At 35.8% G+C, this 23,370-nt stretch overlaps 2 protein-coding genes across 4 annotated transcripts; both read right to left on the bottom strand.

The window, feature by feature from the left end:
- Positions 1–217: 217 nt before the first annotated feature.
- On the bottom strand, positions 218–1,439 carry LOC104612634 (uncharacterized). Its single transcript, XM_010280129.3, has 2 exons — positions 948–1,439; positions 218–835 (listed from the first exon to the last, which is right to left on the bottom strand). The coding sequence occupies exons 1-2, from the start codon at positions 1,142–1,144 to the stop codon at positions 382–384; spliced, it is 651 nt and encodes a 216-aa protein (XP_010278431.1). The 5' UTR covers positions 1,145–1,439; the 3' UTR covers positions 218–381.
- Positions 1,440–9,963: 8,524 nt separating this feature from the next.
- On the bottom strand, positions 9,964–14,442 carry LOC104612635 (uncharacterized). 3 transcript variants are annotated; one of them, XM_088893949.1, is made up of 4 exons: positions 14,154–14,421; positions 13,026–13,274; positions 11,077–12,796; positions 9,964–10,971 (listed from the first exon to the last, which is right to left on the bottom strand). In XM_088893949.1, exons 2-4 carry the CDS (start codon positions 13,029–13,031, stop codon positions 10,556–10,558), a joined length of 2,142 nt encoding a protein of 713 aa, XP_088750075.1. In that variant the 5' UTR covers positions 13,032–13,274; positions 14,154–14,421; the 3' UTR covers positions 9,964–10,555. The 3 variants fall into 3 exon arrangements, with proteins under 3 accessions (XP_088750075.1, XP_088750076.1, XP_019055867.1); XM_088893950.1 differs by having other exon boundaries at positions 12,958–13,274; positions 14,154–14,420; XM_019200322.2 differs by lacking the exon at positions 13,026–13,274 and having other exon boundaries at positions 14,154–14,442.
- Positions 14,443–23,370: the final 8,928 nt, after the last annotated feature.

The following is a 23,370-nucleotide window of genomic DNA, read 5'->3' as shown; positions in this document are numbered from 1 at the left end:
TCTGAGCGTGTACCGGAGAATCGAATCAGAACTCAGAACTGCACACCGAAGTGAAGTCAACGGTGACAGATTTTATAATTTAATTAGAAACGAAATTGTCTTTCCCCTCCCTTTTTTTCTTCGGTTTTTTTTTTTCCTTTTTGATGAAAAATAAAGAAAAAAGAGTTGTACAGGTCTACAACAGGACGACGACGACAAGGACAATGAGAGAGAGAGAGAGAACAAAGCGACCATTTTCATATACAAGATACCTCAGAGCTAAATAAACAAGTTCGTGTCTTTACTTTCGCCTTCACGGCGACTCCATGTCAGATTCCCGACCGATTTCACTTCATAATTCATATAATAATAACATAAAATTACATATCTATTTTCTTAATTTCAGCAATGCACGTCGGCGAGAAGTTTGTAACGGCGGCAACCCAGTTTGGTTTTGGCCAGATTCCTCCAGCGATCCAAGGCCTTGTTCTTCTCCGAGCACCGAGCGGCAGCGACAGTACTATTCTTCTTCAGAGACGAGGGTTTCTCCTTCTCCTCCCTTTCCTTGTCTTTCTCTTTCTCTCTGGTGGTCTCCGTCGACGCCACGTGAAAACGCTTCTCACCGGAAGCCGCGAATCGGTCGTCTTGCCGGCAAATCCGCTTGTCGTCGTTGCGGGAAGGAGATGTTGGTGAAGGGTTGTTGTCTCTTTCGGGAAGAGATTGAGCGATCTCGAGCAGGAACTCGAACACCTTGCTCCTCCTCCGTTTACTCTCTTTCCTCTTCTCCTCTTCGTGGAGGCACCACTCGCAACTCCACTTTTCGGTGTCAATCTCCGGATACAACCTGCTACAGTACCTGGGGTTTGTTTGCGTTCCCCACAAAACGAGAAAGCCGTCAACAAACAGTTAGATGGAAAGATTTTTCAGAGGGAGAGATAGGGAAAAAGAGAGAGGAGTAAGGTGTTTACGTGTGCTGAAGGCGAAACCCGCATTTCCTGCAAAGGACCAAGGCGTCTCTAAAGCCAACATCCCCACATAAGCTGCATATATCCTCGATTGCTTCTGCTTCTGCTTCTGCCTCTGCTACTGCTGCTGCTGCCGCTCCTCCATTTGCAAGCTCTCGATCTTCTGCCTTTCTTTCTCTTTCTCCAATCATGTTAAACATGAAGAAGAAGAAGGAAGACAAAGAGAACAAAAGCAAAGACAAGCCAACAAGGCCCCGATTTTCTTAGATTTTGCTTGCTTTTGAGTTGTGAGGTCTCTCTCTCTCTCTTTGTGTAAACTTTAAAACTAATAAATTAAAGAAAAAGAAGAAAGAGAGTACGGTTCCCAAAAGAGGAGACGAGGTTCTCTCTCTCTCCATTGGATTCGAATAGAAAAATCAAAATTCTACTCGTCAGATGTGGGTCCCTCACGAAATGGGATTTGCTTTGCTCCTCACCCGATTCCCCGACTTGGAAGTGCCATGACCAGGAGTCAGAAATCGGAAGCCGGAGCGGAGCAGAGTGGCGAACAAAGCAAAAAGCCGGTTCAATTCAATGGGGTTCGGGAGCCGTTTACTGGTTGTTGCCGGTCTTTAGTCTTCAGTCTTCACCTCTATTGGTGAGTTTCGCGTCAATGGGTTCCCCGACGTGGCGTATTCTTAAACAAGCAACTTGTCACTTCCTCAAGCAGTAATTGGGAAAAGCTCAAAAGCACCACGCAAATATCTCGCTCTCTACCTGTACCTGGGTCGTAAAAAAAGTTGAAAAGCCCATAAAAGTACTAAAAGAAGCCCATAATGTAATGGAGCTACAAATGATGTATGCACTTGGCCAAGCCCAGAAATGGAATAACAATTACAACGAGTACAAGAAGTTTTGGAAATTCTGATGAACAATTGTGGAAGTTCACACCCATAACGTCTCCCACAATACATCCCCGCCGTGTATTGGAAACATCTTTCAATGATGATATCATCTGGAGATATTCACAATACAGGGCGGGGATGTACTGTGAGACGTTATGGGCTGCCCCTTGTGGGGCGCAGATTTGAACTCGGTTGGAAGAGGGAGAGGTAACAGAATGACCATTGATCAATTATGGATCTCAGAGAGAGAGAGAGAGAAAGTTTGGTTAGTTGTTCTGTATTGGATTAAGACAAGAAGTTGGGGCGCTGTCGCATTCACGTGAAACCAGTGAAGAAACAAGGGAAAATATCTCCTCTCCCCCAATCCCATTCTCTAATCTCTTCCCTCTCTCGTCCTCCAGATCAACAAGCCAAGGTAGAAGAATTTGCATTGCAATATGAAAAGAGTGTAAATTCTAGTTAGCTTTGCTTTCAATTTTACTTCACCTAACCTGACAAGTGCACATAGAGATACGATATTAGGGAGGGTTAGGCCTCTTCATGGGCCGGGTCGGGCTTTTATTCATCATTAATGGAAATACGCTAGGCCCGAGCCCGAGCCCGGCCCGACCTAATAAAAAAAATTACAATTTTCCCTATTCAAATTAGAATTAAAAATTCAGATGGTTTTTTTTTTCCTATTTAAATAAACAATGGGCCTACAAGATGGTTTTTTTCCCTTTTTTTTTACGTTTTAAAACACAGTTTTACATTCTTAAATCAAAAAATTTATTCAAATGGACATAATCACATAACCCATTTTAAATCTAATTTTAGGTCGGGCCGGGCTATTTTGATAAAACCCGAGCCTGGCTCGAATTTATTGCGGGCCGGGCTTTTTGGTCCAAGTTTAAGCCCACGGGCCTATAAACATGTTCAAGCCCATCCGGGGGCCGGGCCGGGCCAGGCTGGCCCATCAGGGCACCCAGCCCATGAAGAGGTCTAGGGAGGGTCATTGAATTAGGGGTGTCAATTAACCAGTTTTGGGTTAGATGATACAAGTAAAAATCAATTTAGACTGGCCAACAAGACATTGAATTAGACGAGTCCAGACACCATGATATCCACCTGACCCATCCATAATGGATTATATTGGGTTGGGTCAGATTGAATCAATTTCGACTATGATATGGAAAAGATATGATATCTAAAAAATAACGGACTAGTAAATTGAAATCATAAACTAAATAGCAAATAAGGTGTTATTTATCAAAATTCATGAATGGATTTTAATTGATCAAAACTCTTTCTATATTATATCTTTCTTGCATCATAGATTTTCCTATTAATAGAAGATAAATCTAAGTGCCAATAGACCAAAGTTTAGATTAGAACCGGTCTATATTAAAATTAATTTAGAGATATTGAACAGTCCAAAGATTGAATTAGACCAAATCAAATCCAGTACAATTGACAGCCCTGGATGAAATGTTTGAGTGAGCATTTTTTTTCTTGTTAATTGTTTATTATTATGTTAGAAAAAAAAAAGACGAGATGAAGCATGCATGAATCATGATGTGCAGGTTTATGTACTGTGTATGGTAGATCCATTATTTCATCTCTCTCTTGCCCCTCAAAGGCAATCTCCCTCTTTCCTTTTTACCTACTTTCTAATGACTATCAACCCTTTATTGTTGAAAATTTGAAATATCTGAAAATTTGATAGTACGAGTCGTACCGTAGATTGAATTCAGCCGTTCTGATGAGTTTTGACTCGTGGTGGGGCCATTTGATCAAAGACAGTCAAAGTCAACAGCCACGTGATTTTCAATTTATTGACCCATTCGATAATCAATTCAATCCGGTTGTCTTTCTTTTTTCTTTAGTATGAAAAAAACAAAAAAAGGTAAAGAATCAAAGGAAGCAGTACCGACATGTTTAATGCAAAATTTATGATTTTCAAAATTATAAATGTTTAAAATGTCAAAAACTCCATTCTATACATCAATGTCCGCCCATGTTCTAAACTGACACCCACCCTAACTATACTTTGGGAGATCAAATCAGCCCCCTACAAGATTGTCCTCCGTAATGTCACACAGTACATCCCTGCCACATATTAAAAATATCTTCCGATGATAATACTAAAATTGATGATATCATCATTGGAAAATGTTCTCAATACACAATGGGGATGTGTTGTGGACAAGATTCAAACTATCGATACACCCATACACAATGGAGATATGCTGTGGGTAAGGTTCAAAATATCAATATACCCGATATACTAATAGGAGCGTTTCAGACGAATCGATACCCTTTTTTTTTTATTTTTTTAAAACCGGTTCAAGGAGACCAGTTTAAAGCTCCTCCACCCCCTGAATCGGTCAAACCCCCGATACACCCACTATAAGAACATATTAGAGAAGTCCAGAACAATACATATCAACTGATACAAGCCGGTACATATCGATAGTTTGATACTTTGAACCTTGGCTGTGGGACGTTGTGAGAGACAATCTTGTGGGGTGCTTAGTAATTTGGGCCTAAAAATTCTGACCCAAGGGCTGTATCATCATTCTCTCAAGATCAAAAGCGACCAACTTTTTGGTCTCCAACCGGTGGGGGATCAACGATCAACGACGGAATATGCTGTAGGGGCGAAGATGTGAATTCCTCCGAACAAAAAAAAAATGAAGGCCACATTTGACATTTGGTTTGGTTAGTTCACAATTGTCATTCTCGAATTCCTTTCTTTTGATCAACCAAAGTAATATATCTTTTGCGCTGCAACAGGCTTCACATGTAAATTTCTATTATAAATCCCATATGAGATCCAGTTTTCGTATATAAAATAAAATTTCTCAATAGAACCAAACATAAAAATGATAACTACCAAATATCAATATTTTAAAAACCACCCCGGCCCACTGATACTTTCTGGTCTTCTTGACGCCACCGTTGCATCATAGACTCTTGAGACAACAGCCGTCTGATATTTTTCTCACTGCCACAATCAGTCACCTTACCTACAGTCAACAAAAAACCATGGAATGATGGAACAAGGACAAGATTCATTAAGATGATACCTCTGCAAGCCAACAGAAACCATTACGAGACTCCTTTACTACTAACAAGTAACAAGGAAAATCCCTGAGAAGCCTGGGGCAGAACCACATAAATGCATAAATAAATAGATGAAAATGAAGCCAGCATCTGCCTCTGAAATTTTAACTCATAATGAATTGCTTTTCAACCAACTAGGAAAAATCCTTGTAAGGGCAATGTCGATGGCTCAAATAACCACCACACGGACTCATTTTCCCCTCAAGACAAACCTCCAGAGACGTACTCATGTACCATCTACAACTTTACCAACAAAGGAAAAGTGGCATCCATTAAAGGATTATCTCCAAAGTCCAAGCTACTAGAATGGTTCTTTAGAGTAAAGTTTCACCATTTGAGAAAGCAGATCCAATTTGCCAGACAAGCCAAAACATCACAAACATGACATGTACCCCATATTCATACTTGAAACAGTCGAAATTTTTTTTAGTCACGACTGGAATCACCAGAGGCAGATAGGAAAGATTTCATTCTCCCAAATTTGAAGCACAAAACTGACAGCATGCCCTTTAATGTAGCAATGCCCAAATTCCAGAACCTCATTTATATTACTAGCATTCTGAACTAGTCCTACAATTTGGCACCAAGCATACTGATTGATAGCTTCGAGATTCTACATTACTTTTAACAGTTTCTACCATCTTATGTCAGTATGTTTCTTTTCTAAAAGAGAACAGGAGTAATCTAGTGAGCTGTACCAAAAGATTATCTGTCCAGACAGATTAAAAATTACAATAACAGACAGAAAAGGAACCAACTTTTCCCAAGTAAACATGGACAAAGAGTGAATTTCAATTTAGTTGAATTGAGAACCATATGCTACCAAACATGGCCACTTATGTTGCATAAGAGGCATCTTATATACAATGCTGATCAATGAGCAGGAATTCAATTAAAGAAAAAGGTTTTGATCTTTTCAGGACAAAACAATATCCAGGACTTGCATTCTTTCTCTTCTCAATTTTCTCAGATTTATGTAACAAAGCATTAAAGAGTAGCAAGAAAGGTGATTGCTTCTTTGTAGTATCAATTTTGTTAGGATATCATTTATCATGGAATTTTTCAAAGAAAACTGGAGAAGCTCAGCCTTGATTAAAAATTCATAACAAGGAACAAATGACTTGTGCTGAAATACACATCAGAACTCAGAAGCAATAGGCAAGCCTAGCTTCAAACCAAAGTTAATAAAAAGCAGTCCCATGTCCTGTTTTGGTTGGTTGTATATATGGTTCATTAGACATCTTGCGTTCATTGCCATTAAAAAGAAAAAGCAGTTCCAACATATATAAACGGTTACACACTTACACAGATCACCATAAATTAATGGGAAAAAATATAAAGACAAAACATAACCAGCAGTCTGGCAAGAATTCATAACCTAAGTTTTAAACATCTCTCTTGCATGTAATGATGTAGAATGGTCAAAGCTCATAATCAAGTGGTAATTGCCACTCTTTTAAGTTGTTGTTTAACTCAGGCAAAGCCACAAGTCATTTTTTGATCAGTCAGATTTACTTGCTGCTCTTTAGTTTGCATAAAGCATATCTAAACCACCGATCAACCTGGACAAAAAGAGGAGGAAACTGGAGTACAGATGAAACAATTGATAGCAAGGATTGGACATTCAGATCATCAAAAACCGAAATGGTAAATGTATTTTGTCTTGTAAATAGGAGTCAAAACTGAAATGGAATCATATATAGAAGGCAATGAGTGGGGCGGCAGAATCTATTCATTCTGCTCTCTCTTTCTTCAATTTTTCCTTCTCTTCTCCTCCTCTTCCTCTGTTCTTCTCTTTTCTTTTCATTTTTTTTTTTTATTGGACTTCTTTTCTGTTTTTTCTGAACAGGTTTCGTACTAAACCTAAGACTACTACAGCAACCTTTTCAAGTTGTATCAAATATCATCAGGAAATACATGATATAGTGTAAAATCCTGGGCTGACAAGTGTGACAAGTTGAGTTCGAGTATGAGAGCAGCCACTTCATATAAAAAATGCCAAAGGTGATGTCCATATCCAATCAACCTCTCCAAGACTGGCGATAGTTGGGACTAATATTGAGTAATGGCACTATATGAGCCCCTATTGACAATTAGTGACAGCAATTCCTGCCAAATCCTAGAGTTCCCAAAAATATTGAAGAAATTTTCAGCACATATGTAAATAGTATGTATGTATGTATGTAAATAGTAGATAGTAGGTAACTCAATACTACTATAGCTGCATTCTAGAAATTTCTACATGCTAAATAATCCCAAAATTCAATTTCAGAGGGAAAAAAAACTTTCACTGTATAAGGATTTCCACAAAATTCAAAAATGGAAGAACAAGATATGGTTTGCATCAGATTGATAGATTTAACAATTCTCATCTATAAAACTACAAGTTGATCATGGATAACCAAATGGTTTTAAGATTCCAAATATTTTTTTCTTCTTTTTCTTAGAGAAAGAAAGACTATTGATTAAAAGTTCACAGTAAAAATAATCAAACATGAAAAAGAAAAATACATAATCCATACCTGTTCAAACCTCTTTTTTTTTTCTTTGTTCTGCCTGCAACTCAAAATTTTCTATTAGTTCAGAACTTCAACAAGCAACATTTGAGACTTTTCTAAACATTCAAATTAAATAAAATGATAAATGAGAACTGAGTAGATAGAGTCACAGAAAAGACAGTAAGGTTTTGAAGAGACCTCTAATGGTTTCAGAAAGAAACAATGTAAAGGCAACCTTCTTCAGAGTTCCTTGGCATTTACACAAACAGATCATCAACTTTATGACACACACACACACACACACACAGATCTTTGCTGCAGGTAACATTGGTTATTGGTAGTGGCAAGGCTTGAATACCAATGAAGAGAGAAGACGGTTGTTTATTTTTAAGAGAAAAGGCGTTGTTGTGAATTACAATAGAAAATGCCATAAAAGAATAAGACTTAAAATTTTGCTTGAGGCATGGTTATTTTTTGAGCCATGGATTTGCCTAATTGTTTTACTCAAGTTCTCATTCTAAAAAGAATGAGGCCCAAAGCAAGAATTGTGTACGGATTATTTTTGGACATCTATGATGGATTGCCACTCACTATAGAATAATGATGATGATAATGATGATGATGATGACAACGACGATGATTTATAAAATGCAACATGCCATTCAAGTCATCAAGAAGCTTACAACCTATCAACTTAATAACTTATTCGCTGAAGGACCAAGTAATAAGTTATTCAGTTCAGCCATTTCAGTTGTTATCAAATGGTCCATAGCCTAGACTAGAAAAGCAGCCCAACTTGAAATATCTTAAATAATAATAACATATAAAATTAATAAATAAAAGTAAACTAATTCTCTTTTAATTTAAATGAATCAATTGTCAATTAATATCTACTAATGAGCAGTAGGGGTGTACAATCGGTCGGTTCGTTTCAAATCGAGAACCTAACCGATTATTCAGTTTTATCATTTCCTCTAACCGAACTGAATTATATTTTAGAACCAAACGGACCCTAACCGAATTTGATTCGGGTTGGTTCAGTTTTCGATTCAGTTGGCCCCTGGTTCCATACAAATGATAAGCATTTAATAAGTGTTATTAATTAAAAGTTAAATGGCCCCAAAACCCAATGGTTTTAATTAATTAACTATTATTAATATTAATTAAAAGTTAGAATGACCTCAAAGCCCAATGTTTTAATTAATTAGCTATTCATTAATTAAAAGCTAGAATAGGCCCTGCCAATTGGGAATTGGCCAATTAGCCATTTTCAAAAATAATTAACGATTAATGAACAATTAATTAGTAAACAATAAATAATGAGTCTAGGTTTTAATTAACTATTATTAATTAAAAGTTAGAATGGGCTTAAAGCCCAATGGGGAATTGACAAATTGTTCATTGGGAAATATAATAATTAATTAGCATAAAGTATTAAATGAAACATTAATGTTTAATATATTTAACTAAGTAACAGCATTAATTCGGTTTTCAGTTAGCTTCGGATGAAAATTTCAGTCAAACCGAACCGGAACCAAAAACCAATTTTTTTATAAAATAAAAATCAAACCAAACCGAATTAACTTATTCGGTTTGGTTCGGTTCAGTTTGCGGTTTATCAACCGAATTTGAACACCCCTAATGAGCAGCATGGCCTGTGAAGAATCTTTTCTCTCTATAGACCCAGCTCAATGTTCCTCTTACAGTCTTATTAAAACATTCTCATGATTCCATCCTAGATTTATTCTGACTTCGGCACATCGCACTAAAGGGACACAGCCCTGGTGAAAAGGCAAAGCAAACCCAGTTCTTTTTTAGCAATAGAAAAATCACCCAAGAGGGGCGTTTTTGTCATTTAATACATGCAATTTATGACTATTCCCCCTTATCAAAACCAAATCATTCCCCTTATATTTATAGACAAGAAAACAACATTCAATTAACATTCAAGAAGTCCATCAACTCTGTAGATGCCTCGATGAAAAAATGTTGATTGACATGGTACCGGAAGAGATTTGACCAGTCAAAGCACCCCGTGAATTTTGATGAATATCACGTGATTGCTTAGCTCTTTTATGATACAAGCTGGTTGGCTGGTATCATGTATTTCCGGTATCATAGTTGAACCTAGTACATAAATATCTAGTTTATAATTTTTTGCTTGGCTGGGTACCATGCTATCCGGTCCAGTCTAGTCCACTCAGGTCCTATTTGGCAATACTAGGATTCTTCCAACAATGTGCTTGTTTAGCCTACTAAGATGGAAGGGATTGGGAGGGAAGATTTCTTGATAAAGAAATAAGGAGCTTATTTTGTGGGTTAGCCCATGTTAATGTTGCCATCCTGACTCTAAATTGGCATGGCTTCTCCCTCCCAAATGGTCCCCTGGGGTAGGATTTCTTCCCAATCCCCACCACCCACAAGTCTAACTTCAAATTGAGAGTCGGGCAGATCAGGCTCTCAATGACAAGCAGCCCTGCAGGTTCCAACCAAATAAACTTATCTGGCATCAGTCCCAAAGTAGACAGATGAGAAACTAATGTCGATGCTCAGTAATAGCAGATTTACATGGCAATAACTCACATAACATCTCATTGAAGAATCAGGCCATTGGAATCATTAAAGTACAATTGAGGTGCCCACAATCATCAACTTGCCTTGAAAAGCACCCGTATCATGTCACCTGTACACATACCCTCACCATGGTCATCCAGTTGAAGCTCAAACACAATGAAGAAGTTATGCCACTTCCATCAGGTTCCATTGCCAAACATCTCACTAGGTCCACATCTTCTTTTGTCATGCTACAGATACACATGATGGCATTGGCAATAACAGTTCCAAACTCAGAACATGGTGGATGAAGGAACATGGATTCAGTGCAGAATCATCATCATACTTTTGACACTAAACATGATCAAGCTCTTGGGAACGTCATATGGTGGATGCCAAAAAACTTAAGATTCAATTTCCTTTTGAGGGTGACACATTTGAAGATCCCATGTCTTGTTCCTTAAATTGCCACCCACCTCACTCTTTTTTCCGAAAGTAAGCTGTCAATCCTTCCCACATCTCCAGTTACTACTATCACCGGCTTTTCCTTCAAGCCAAAGTCAATACTGCCTTATCTTGGCTCTTTCTTGGGTTGCAAATCGGAAGGCCCTTCTTCACTAATCACCCTTTGGGCAATGCCCATACCACAATCCAAGTCCACCGCACATGAATCTTCACTTTGGGCCATTACATCTTGCACCTCATCTACAACCCAATCATTAATTGCATCAATCTCTTCTTGAACAATGTTACTACCATTTCCAATCATGTCCAATGAAAAATGTTGCAACCGGAGATTATAATGAACAAAAGTGAGGTCATTCAGTCGCTTGTGTTCTATACAATTTCTTCCATTTGCATGCAGCTGCTCTGATAAATTCCTCTGTAGTGCATATCGTGATGCACCACAACATGTCTGACTAAGAATCCGGATGGCAAATCGTTGCAAATCAGGGCAATGGCCCCCATAGGAGGCCCACCACTGAGCTGTAATTACAATTCAATAGAAAAACAAGTTAAATATTTGTCTTGTGGATGATATGTTATAATCAACATTTTGAGCTTTCAAAAAGAATCAGTGTTGAGGCTAACCTGGAGGCATCCTTGTTCTTTGATCAATAGCGCTCCCATGACCGAAAGATCCGTTGGCTGCTCGATACTCATCAAGCTGTAGAGATATTAAATCCTGAACCTGTCGATCCTTTACCATACGGACTATGCAACACAAAAGGCCACTGGCTACCTCCGCATCAGCTAAGAAATCACTCGAATAGAATAAACTTGGATTCAAGAAGTAACCTGCTGAATGGAGGGGGCTATGCAGAAAGTTGTCCCAAATATCATCAATAAGTCCCCAAAAAGGCAGGTATTTGGTTTTCTTGTCTTTAAACTCCGTTTTTATTGTCTCCTTCATCTGATCCATGGTTTCATATATGTAACCCATCTGAGGCCTATGATCTCTTCCATTAATCAGACAGAGTACTCGCACAAGAGGAATAGCTGCTTTCAGGACCATTTGGGCACCACTCCAAAATGAGGGCTCCCCTACCAAATCAGCCACGCACTTTCCTTCTGTACTTGAAGCCCAAACCGAGGTATTCCAAGCAGATGAGGCAAACATGTTCCTCAAGTTCTCCCTTTTAGATACAATATTTTCCAAAGTCAAAAATTGCATTGCAGACTTATACCTGGAGGGTTTAAGTAGGTCCTCCCCACTAGTATGTTTCTTCATAAGCTCAAAAACTGTTGAGTGGCCATAAATGAACTTTGTAATGGCCTTGGCTCTATCTAAAACTCTTTTGATAGAATCCATCATCCCAATCTTTTCTAACATGAGGTCTATGCAGTGGGATGCACAGACACTCCAAAATATTGTCCTGTGTTTTTCCATAAATTGTTTACCCAGAGTCTCCATACAACCTGATGTGGTATGTGCAATGACTTGAACCACATTTTCAGCTCCAACTTCCTCAATAATTTCGTCAAGCACTGACAGCAAGGCATCAGCATCATCAAAAGAACCCATAATTTTGACAGATCTTAGAAATATTGGGCCCTGTGGACAATCCACTAGAAAATTAATCAGGTTCTGACCGTTCCCATCTGTCCATCCATCCAACAAGATGCTGCACCCTGTCATTCCCCAGGAATGTCTGACCTCCCTCACATACTGGTGTATTTCTTTCACTTCTTCCTCAAGGATCCACCCTTTAAGTTCCTGGCAACTGGGAATCTTATACTCCATTAGTCCACAGCCTATAATAGCATCTATCATTTTCCAGAAGCTAGGGGACTTGACAGCATTGAAATCAAGACCAGCATCATAGAAAAATCTTCCAATGCACCTTTGAGCATGCCTCAAAGAGTCCTCCTCCCCTTCATCGCTCTTAATGCCTGTGGATGAGTGGAAAATTTTGTTGGGAACTTTTCTTTCCACACACTCATCCAGTGCAGAGTTCAGTATCACACGCTTTCCCTTCCCCTTGGATCCAGGTTGACTATGATTTGGATTGGCAGAGTTGGAACACCAATTCCTCTTCAACGGAAGATCTGGGTGGTAAAGCTGCCCAACTTCCCTAGTCAGGACTCCTTTCTTTGTGTCAAGGAAACAGCTTCTCATCTGGACCTTCACATCTTCAGGAACTTGTTCACATGGTACTACATCCCCACGTACACCAGCTAAGTGTTGCTTAAGACGAGTGGAACCACTAACCACTTTTGCACAGTAGTTGCATCTGAATCTCTTCTTTTGTTCGTCCACCGGAGTCCCATGATCATGAACATTGCTAGATGCTCCACTTGAATCCATTCTCTGAAAAAGTAGTCCAAGATAGGGTAGTGGTTATCTCAAAAGTTAGAATTTGACAGGGACTTAGATTACTTAAAGTCCAAAATCTGAGGATTTCTGCAATGGTGTACTATAATCCAAGACAATGAACAAGGTGAAAATAAAAGAAACGGTGAAGCGGCTACCACATCAACCAGAATAAATTATCGCGTCTAACATATCATATCAAGCTTCGCAAACCTAGACTCCATACCACCATATTCGGCTGCCCCCTCCAAGACGCAATCAAATGTTAGAATGCGGCAGAACGACTTTACTGATCACAATAGACCCCCAGATCAAAATTTCCCCTTTTACAACACACTGATAGAGGTAATGGTAGTTCAGAGTTCCAGACGACTCCTCTTGGGGTCTGTCAGATTGGATGGGGAAAAACACTACGAGTCAAACAATGGAGATGAAACAGAATTGATATCTTCCGATTGTTTTTCGGCAATTCATCCTAGAACCAATAAATCAAAGAATTAATCATGAGTCACAAAAACCGTCCTGAACTATAAACGCGTCAATTCCAGTAATTTCAGTTTGCAAATACACGAAAATTTAGAAGGGGGAAAGAATAAAGAAAACCCCTGTAGTATAACTTTGACTAGTAACAAGAAATAATAAGCAAGTTCACCCAAATCACGGATTCTTCTCTCTGTGATACAGAAAACAAAACAAGACAAAAATAAAATAAAACACTTTTTTTAGTAAAACCGTTATGCTTCAAAACCTTGAAATATATGGAACTCGTATTAGTTGAAGTGGGCATTAATCAAAAGCTTGACAGATGTGAGAAATCAATTCCAACACATCAAAAGCTTACTTTTCCCCTCTTATTTTCAAAGAAAAATGAGAGAGAGAGAGAGAGAGATTTAACGGTTGAAGAATATTCTTTGAACTCTTTCCTGAACTGGAAAACAAAAAAAACATTGCAGTTAAATGGGCAACCATCAAAAACCTTTATCTAAACTAAGAAACCTATTGCAATGAAAAGGGTATTCGTCCAAACTCCAAGGTTTTGTTGGAGTAGACATATCAATATAAATACAGATAATAGTGGTAAAAAACAAACGAAGTCACGAACTACTTCAACCAAGTAGAGGTCTAATCTGATTTTTCATCACTTCATTTGTTTATTTATGTTATGGCTTGCCTGATGACCTAGGATTAAAACAAACTACATTTTCCCATCGAAACGAAACAAAAAGAACAGAAAAGAAAAAGAAAATCTACAATAGTTAATATTCAAGGGTTGAGAGAGAGAGAGAGAGAGAGAGAGGCAGACAGAGAAATCCATTAAAAGGGCAGCCTGCGTACAAAAAGGTTGGATTCTTACCTTGACGGTGCAGTTGAAAACGAGGAAGAGGAAACCTCCCGTACCCCACTTACAGAGAGACTGATGAGAGAGAGAAAAGCAAGTCCCGAGGAGTCGAGGACCTAACCCAAAAAATAAATAAATAAATGCAGGAGAGAATGAGATAGCAATGGGCAATAGTATAATCAGATGAGAACGCTCCCAGCGTTGAAAAATACGGAAACCCTCTTTGTTTTCTAGATTGACGAAGTGAGAGCAATAAATCGTATTATAGATAAATAGAGGGCGCCCCTAGTTATTATCTTAGTAATATAGGTGAGCGCGACCATCCTCATCCGGTAGAAGCGATCTATATAATATTATCGTGCTTTTATTATTTATTATCTAAAAGATAAGGATGGAAAACTCACCTGCCGAATGCCGTAGATTGTATTTAGGGTAAATTTTTTAAATTACCTTTATCGTTTAGTAATTCATTAAGTGTGTCTTTACTATTTGAAAATTGAGTAATGTTATCTTATATTTTAGTATTTCGTTAAAATTCACGTACACAATGTTTAACTGCAATTGTTGCGGGGGAAGCGGCTCAGCTCCGCAAGTGCTACGGGAGGAGCGTCTCTGGCTCCGTTAACTACAAGTGCTCACTCGAAGCCGAAGTTGTGTCCAGATCCCTCTATTGGTTGCTATGGAAACAGAAGAAGTCGATGATGACGATAAGGAAAAGATGGAGAAATTTTTTAAAATTTTTGCAACGTTTGTGTTCAATTGAGAGAGAAAAGAACAGGCTAAATTTTTCGGCTTCGATGATTCAATTCCTCTTCTTCAACGCTTCTAGGGCCTTCTTCCAAGCACCATGAATAGGCTAAATAATCGAAAGATATTGGAAGCTAAGCTGTCTTCGGTCTAGTTTTCGTAGGAGATTCTGAAACACTATAAATCAAATGGCGGGAGTCATTAGCGGTTTCCCACCTGTTTTGCCAAGCTGTCGATGATTTTGTAGTTAATTTTTATTAATCACTAATAATTACTAATTATATAAAAATGATAATGGGGTGGGTTTAGGTGAGTTCAGGGGCAAGGCACCCCACTCTTCATTAAGGATGGGGAATCCTCAAATTTCTCTACCCTGTCTCTAGTACTGGACAGGTTCAAGTAGAGGTGTAAATTGGGTCATGTTGGACTGGCACGACACGATCTGCACCATCATGCTGGCCCACGGGGTGTCCTGGGTCGTGCCTCCCTCCCTTAGGATAATTTGGGGATCAGTTCGTTACGGCCTATTGTGCCATGGGCCGGGCTAGTCAATGGGCTGAGTCTTGGGCCAGGCCAGGCCGCGGACCAGACCAAGCCATGAGAGGTTCATTTAAAAAATGACAAAGATGTTTAAATTTTTATTTCATATGATTTTTTATGTATACAATTAGACATATTCATGGGTTGGGTAGCCTGTCGGCCTGACTCGTTATTTTTTAGGCTTGGACATTTATCAGACTTATTTTTGTTTGATATGATAAATTTATAATATCTAATATGTGTTAGAATTTTCTATAAGTTTTATGTATTTTTTATTTTTTATGGTTTTATTTATTTTTTAAATTTTTATTATTTAATTATGACAATATTTGTTAACCCATTTACTCAAAAGATTGGACCATTATGGTGTAAGTCATGTAGGTTGGGTTTAATTTAATCTTAACTAAGATCCAACCCTATGCATTAGACCTAAGGCTTTAAATCAAAGTCAAACCTGATTTTGTGCAACTTGGACCTAACTTCCATTAAAATTTGATGCACTTGGGATATTCTTGGACTTGGTTTTGTCAATTAGCCCTATGATAAAATTTGACATAAAATATGTGTATAATTGCATGTACATGCATATATGCAAATATGTGCTATATATGTATATATGATTGTATGTAATCAAGTTTAACTTTAGATACCTAAGGGCTAGGCTTGGGCCGAACCTCACAAATAAAAAAGTCCAAACTTTTGATCCTACGCCTAGGCCCAAGTCGAGGATCAAAAATCGAAGCTAGCTTGTTTAAAATTATGAGTTGGGTCAATTTGAGCTTGAGTTAAGCCCACCTAATTTTTCTCCCTATGGACCATGGACTATTGACCATCAATTAGATGCAAAACTAGTTTTCTTTTCATGTTAGTTTACATTTTTGCTTTGATTTCTATAATTAATAAAAATAATTCCCATGTATCACATTTATTTTAGTTTAATATGATGAACATATAATATTAGAGATGCACCCAAATGTATTCTTTTTACAAAGTTACTATGTTTTTAATATTTTTATGTCTCTATCTTTTTTAAAATTTTTATTATTTATTTATTATATCATGGGTTGATCCATTTAACCTAAAAGGTTGAACCATTGACCTACAACTGGAAAATGGTTTTGTTTTTGGGTGAATTTTAAATCTTGCATTTCATTTTCATCGAATAAAAAATACTTTTTTTAATATGCTTATTGTTGTTTGATATGATAAATGGATAATATTAGAGATGTGCCTAATTTTTTTTTTGCAAATTTTATATAATTTTTGTAATATTTACATTTATTTTTATTTTTAAATTTTTATTAATTAACTATGAGAAAGATGGCTGAACTATTTTTGCAAATCGTTAACACATTTGGCAAAGATGGCTGAACTATTCGCTTGAAAGTCAAACAAAAGGGTGGCTTGTTTAATTATTTTCCGTGTTGGTATTAAACATAGGTTTTTACATTATTAAAAATATTGGATATAGATGTAATTTGTATAATCCATTAGTGAGAAACAAAAAAATACTTAGAATAAAGTATCTAATTAAGGGGAGAGAATGAGAGTTAATGCCTAAATGAGAGGGAATTTAATGAATTGGAAATCAATAGTACTTTAAATTACATTTTTTACCCGAATAGTTAAAGAGGGACTAAATTCATAAATATGGGTGTTTTAGTGAAGAAAGCTCATCTATTTAATGTGTCTTAAATATAAGATTTAATGAAAGGAAATTGGAGTTAATACCTTAAATATAGGACTTAATGATGAAGAATATAATGAATTTAATAAAAGTAGCAACTCAAATTATGTTTTTTGCCCTCATAATAAAGGGATACCAATAAGGGTATTTTAGTAAAAAAATCCAGAATCTAGACCTTGTTCGTACTAAATGTCTCAATTTTGGATTGACCCATAACTCAAATATAACCTATTTATGGCCCCCAAATTTTAAGTATTAGCTCATGGATATATATTTTTAGTTTTAATTTAGAGATTTTGATTTAAACTATATTTAGATGAAGATAACATTAAATAGTTTTTATAAATTTGTTTAAGTAATGGATTATTGAATGTTTATTTTACTATTTAAATATGTTTATTATTTAATTTAAAAGGACTAATCAAATTGTTTTCGTAGTTAATTAAAGTTACATTAATCCTGTCATGTTACTTATAAAATAAATAGATCGTGTTCGTGTTTAAAAATTTGACACGATTAATTAATCGCATCATATTTATATGTTGACCCATGCATTCAAATACCCTTACCTTCATACAACACAAACAAACATAACACAAATTGCCACTCCTACTATTTTGAGCCAAAATGAATGATAATTATGGATCTTTTGATAACAACCAAAGTAATGAAAACTGAATGGCTTTTTCAAATACCCTTACCTCAATACAAAACAAATATGACATGGGAACATGAATTGCCACACCTATTTCTGTGTCGATGGTCAAAATTTTGAACCATTGAATGGTGAATATGGACCTTTTGATAATGGTTGAAGTAGTGAGAAATCAACTATATAGCATGCTGGGTTGATTAATACACCTTTAAATATTTTATTCTATGTGACTGTTTTATCCATTCTAAGACAATAAGTTATTTAGTTTAGCCACTTCAACATTACAAATGGCCCCTCAAGTAAAGTTGGGATCTCCTAAAAGCAAAAACTATGAGAGAATGGGATTCAATCGCCCAATGGAAACAAAGAAGATTATATTTAATAAATTAATAAAATTATATTTAAAAAGATTATTTAAATTTACAAGAATATATAATTTATTATACATATTTCAATATATCATCATATACATATATTACTATATATGAACATTATTTCTATAATACATGTATATAAAATATTATATATAATATTTTTGGTAGAAAAGATATTCCATAGGAAACAAAGAAGATTATATATAATATTTATACTATTTATATTAATTTTTTAGGCCATGCAAAGCTAGGCTATGCAAGTCTTGGAAAAAATGATCAACCTTACCCTCAAGTATTATATTGGATTAATGCCTAAAGTATGTTAGAATGAGTGGTGTTTGTAAGTATTAATCTTATATGAAATACTATAACTTAACTTTTATGGCCTATATGGAAATCAAGACAAAAATCAACATTATGTGGTAATATTGGTTTTTAAGTTCTATTGGAGTGAGGGCACGTGCCATGTGTGTACAAGATAAAATGATAAAAGCTAAAAAGATGAATGATATTTAGATTTTGAATTTTATATGTTATAATTCATAGATTAAAATATTTAAACAATTGGCATTTATAAGCATTAGCCTTATATGATATAATGCTAGTAAAATAATATAATATAACTTTTATGACTCACAATACCAACATTATATATTATAGAATTGATGTAAATGCTAACATTTAGATGGTGTTTGGTTCCACTAGTGTTTATCTAAAAACATAGGTATGTTTCTACCAATGCCCAAGAGTTTTTTCACAATTTAGCTTATGTAGCACCTAATGGTGTCTAATAGTGATTAGTTGCCAAAAACCATAAAAAAAATGTTTTTTTCAACAACTTTTCTCGCTTTTCAAGGGATATGTTGTACAAAACTTCTATTAAATCAATGACAATAATAGAACTAAACAACCCCTTAGTAATCATTGAAAATGTTATCACTCAACAACAAATGAATTGTATACTCTTTTGTTGTTTTGCTCAATAAAAGCACTTGATGAAAGAAGTAAAAGTCCCCATGTCCCAACTATGTGAGTTCTTGGTTTTGATGAGGTGGTACGTTTTATCAAAACAGTGGTTATCAGTGGACGATGATCATGGAAGGTTTACGGCTAGAACAATTGAAGTTGCATGTCACTCCAACAGATTTTTTTTTTTGGAAAGGCCCTAATCAACATTTCATGGCTTGACTTTTAATGTTTTTTCCAATGGTTGCAAGAGTCAAGTACAATTATGAATTTTTTAGCATAGTAACAACCATTTAGGAACTTTTGGCAGATTATCCCAACTATATGGGATCGGCTACACAAACTTTTGGAAGATTAGTAAGTGTGGGTAATTCTCGTTGATGATAATGATAGTAATAGTGTATCCAAAAATTTCAATAAACTGTATGTATTTTTTATTTTTTGTTTTTATAATTAATTGGATGTAGATTGCAAATCCAAATCTGATCACATAAACACTTCATCTCAAATGTGATAATTAGATCGAGTTGTGAAGCTTCAAGTATCATTGATAGGCCTACTTACTTGGATAAATTTTTCTTTTTGTAATATTTAATCTTTTTTGTGTATCTTTTTTTGTTCATTTATATAAAAAAAATGTAAGATTTAAATAGAGGGAATTGAATGGGATGAAAAAAAGTAGTTCAATTTATAATTTAAACGTCATAACTAAATAAGGATTAAATTAAAAAATGAGTATTTTAGTCAAAAGAAAGTTCCACAATCTTTATATATATATATAGTATGGTAATTCAAAGGAGCTACACAAGATGGGGGGTAGCTCTTCCCCACAAATCAACTAGACAAATGAGAATAAAACCACTAAAAATACAATTAGACAAGATGCTTTACTTTGAGAGAGCATAACACACTAACCAGTCTGTAGCTTGATTTGCTTCTTGGTAAACATGCCTGAACATTGGTCTAAGGTTGAACATGGACAACAGATTTTGGCATTCCCTGATGATATTTTCTATTCTCCATGGGGGCTTAACAGAACCTTTAAGGCATTCGTTGACTAACTTTGAATCTCCCTCAATGATGATCCGCTTATCCCTGTAGTTGCACACAATGTTGATGGCCTCCCAAGCCATCCATGCTTCAGCTTGATTTATCGTAGCATACCCGGTCTCAGACACCTTGGTTTCAAGAACATTTCTTGGTAATCCCTAGAAATACAATCGAAAGCACATCTACCATCACTTTTACGAGAGACGTCAAAATTAATCTTAATATCATTATGACTTGGATTGGGGAGTAATAGTTTTATCATTAAAGCACTTTTCATTCCTATTTTTCCAAATGAACCAAAGCAGGCAAGCAATCTTCTCTCTGTCCTCACTATTAAAATTAGAGTGGTTCACATTGTCCAAGCTTGCCCACCAATGGTTGAAAGACGAACCATTATCCGACGGACTTGGAAGCCACTCATTCACAATCCTCCACACCTGTTCCGTGAAAACACACTTAGAAAAAAGGTGGTCTACATTTTCATCTTCTCCACAAAAACTACAAAGAGGGTTGATATTTAAACCCCTAGCAATTAACTTATTTTTTGTGGGGAGTTTATCACTGAGGAGGAGGAAATGAAACACCTTGATTTTTGGCGTTAAATTTAGTTTTCAAAAATTCTTTGGGTATTCATTTGACATACATTCTCCTCTATTGAATCTGCATTCTTCCTTAAAAGCAATTTTAACCAAAAAGCTCCAAATCCAAAAAAGGAATCATAATCGCTTTATGTGATGCCACACATGGGGAGTGGTTAAGGATTTAATGAGCTTTCTTTCTTGAACAATAACATTGCAAACCTTCATATCTAGGTCTACAAAACAATCCAGATTAATATCATTTATAATTGGACTAGATCCCACCCACGAGTCAATCCAGAAATTGACCAACCTCCCATTACCAATTGTCCAAGAAATAGAACTTTTGATAAGATTCCTAGAACACAAAACACCTTTCCACACCTAGGAAATACCCTACCTTGGCCTGGACTCTAAATCCAACCCAATTTAGCTTAAAGAGCTCTATTAAACCATTTATGGTTTCTCACACCTAACCCCCCCCCCCCCCCCCCCTCCTCCTTTGAGGTACAAACCCTTTTTCCAATTTACGAGGTGGATGGGGTTATGTGTTCTAGAGTTAGACCACATGAAGTTCCTTTGAGTTTTTTTTTTCCATCTCACTAATGGCATTGTTTGGAATCTTGAAAAATTGCATGACGAACTGGGGGACCATAGAAGCCGCTGAATTGATGAGAGTGATTTTTCCAATTAGTGAAAGAGTATTCTTTTTCCACCTAGCAAGCTTCCTTTTCAGCTTCTCATTGAGATTAATGAAAACCTCCTTTGACACTCTCCCATCAATGATATTGATGGGGGCACCAAGATATGTTTTATTTTCACACCCTATGGGGATCTTTAGGATTTTGGCCATAACTTTTTGATGTTTATTTGGAATATTTTTAGAGAATGTTATGGCCGATTTGTTGTAATTGGGCAGCTGTCCCGAAGCCTTGGCAAAATTTTCCAATATATATTTTATCCTAAGGCATGCATTAATTGATGATTTAGCATAAACTACACAATCATTCATAAACTACAGGGTGGGAATTGTGGGACCACCCTTAGAAACACTGCATCCAATTAATTTTTCTCCCCTAATTGCTTCCAAACAGAAGTTTCTAGTTAAGGCCTTGGCACAAAGCACAAAAATATATGGAGACAGGGGGTCTCCCTATCTAATGCCTTTGGTGGGCCTTATTGACCTAGTAGGGGATCCATTGATGAGAATTTGGAAAGAATCTGTCTTAATGCATTCCATAACCCAATGGATCCATTTGTCATGAAAACCAAATTTCTTAAGGACTTTCCAAATGAAGTCCCATTCTAATCTATCATAGGCTTTTTCCATATCGATATTACAAACAATAATTTCTATTTTACCCCTCTTTCTTCTCATGAAATGCACAATTAGAATATTGTCTGTGATTTATCTGTTTGGCATGAAGGCACTTTGGAACGGGGAGATGATCTCATCCGAGAAGGGTTTAATGCAATTAATCAGAATCTTAGAAATCATCTTGTAAATTATATTACATAAACTAATGGGTCTATAGTTGTTTTCCACCTCTAGATTACCACATTTGGGAATGAGGGTAATAAAAGTTCTATTCAAATTATGATTCATTTTCCTCGAATGAAAAAATGCTTTAATGGTATTACACACTAAATCACCAACAATGCTCCAAAATTTTTTAAAGAACAGGACATTAAGACCATCAGGTCCAAGGGCTTTCCAATCATTCATTGAAAGGAGAGTTTTGTAAATTTCTTCATCAGTAACTCTTTGGAACAGATTATTATTTAATTCTTCCGTGGCATAGTTGGGAATGCACGAAATCAAATTTTCAGCATCAACAGTACTTTCAGATTGAAACCTTTTTCGAATTTGGCATAGAACAACTTATTAATATCTTCTCTCTTGAAGCCAAACTCCATTATCATCTTATATTCTTTTTATTGTATTCTTGTTTCTACGGATTTATTCTATATTTTTAATAGTAGTGTAAATATAGAATTATAAATGTATTCAACTTTTTCTATATATATATTTTTAATTTTTGTGTGTATAAATAATTCTAATATATCACACTTACTTTTTGTTTAATATTATAAATATATGATATTATACATGTGCCTAACTTTTTTTTGCAAAATTTATGTATTTTTTTCATTTTTGTACTTTTATATTTTATTAACTTTTATTATTTATGTATGGCATTAAAGGTTAACATATATGATATTATACATGTGCCTAACTTTTTTTTTGCAAAATTTATATATTTTTTTTCATTTTTGCACTTTTATATTTTATTAACTTTTATTATTTATTTATGACATTAAAGGTTAACATGTTTGACCCAAAAGTTGAACTATTGATCTTTGCCAAATGGTAAAATAATTTCATTTTTGGTCAGATCTAAATTATGTATTTCATTTTCATTACCAACAAAAATAATTCTTGTTTATTACACTTATTTTTTATTTTGATTAATAAAAGTATCATAAATGTGTAATTTTTCCAAATTTTTTGTAAGTTTCTATACTTATTTATATTTTAAAAATTTTATTACCTAACTATGATTTTGTAGGTTGATCAATTTGATTTGGATGGTTGAATTGCTTAGCCACCACTTGGATTAAAAATGGTTTTGTT

Source organism: Nelumbo nucifera, chromosome 8, assembly GCF_055504915.1.
Source record: "Nelumbo nucifera cultivar China Antique chromosome 8, China Antique-T2T, whole genome shotgun sequence".
NCBI classification, from domain to species: Eukaryota; Viridiplantae; Streptophyta; class Magnoliopsida; order Proteales; family Nelumbonaceae; genus Nelumbo; species Nelumbo nucifera.
The sequence above is the reverse complement of the archived record's forward strand: the minus strand, read 5'-3'. Positions and strand labels throughout refer to the sequence as shown.

Bases quoted from the DNA above. Each gene is read 5' to 3' on its own strand.
- LOC104612634 (XM_010280129.3), bottom strand. From the start codon at position 1,144: ATGTTTAACATGATTGGAGAAAGAGAAAGAAAGGCAGAAGATCGAGAG. The intron at 836-947 runs GTAAACACCTTA...AACAAACCCCAG, and splicing joins GGGTTTCGCCTTCAGCACAC to GTACTGTAGCAGGTTGTATC.
- LOC104612635 (XM_088893949.1), bottom strand. The intron at 10,972-11,076 runs GTTAGCCTCAAC...TTGTAATTACAG, and splicing joins AAGAACAAGGATGCCTCCAG to CTCAGTGGTGGGCCTCCTAT.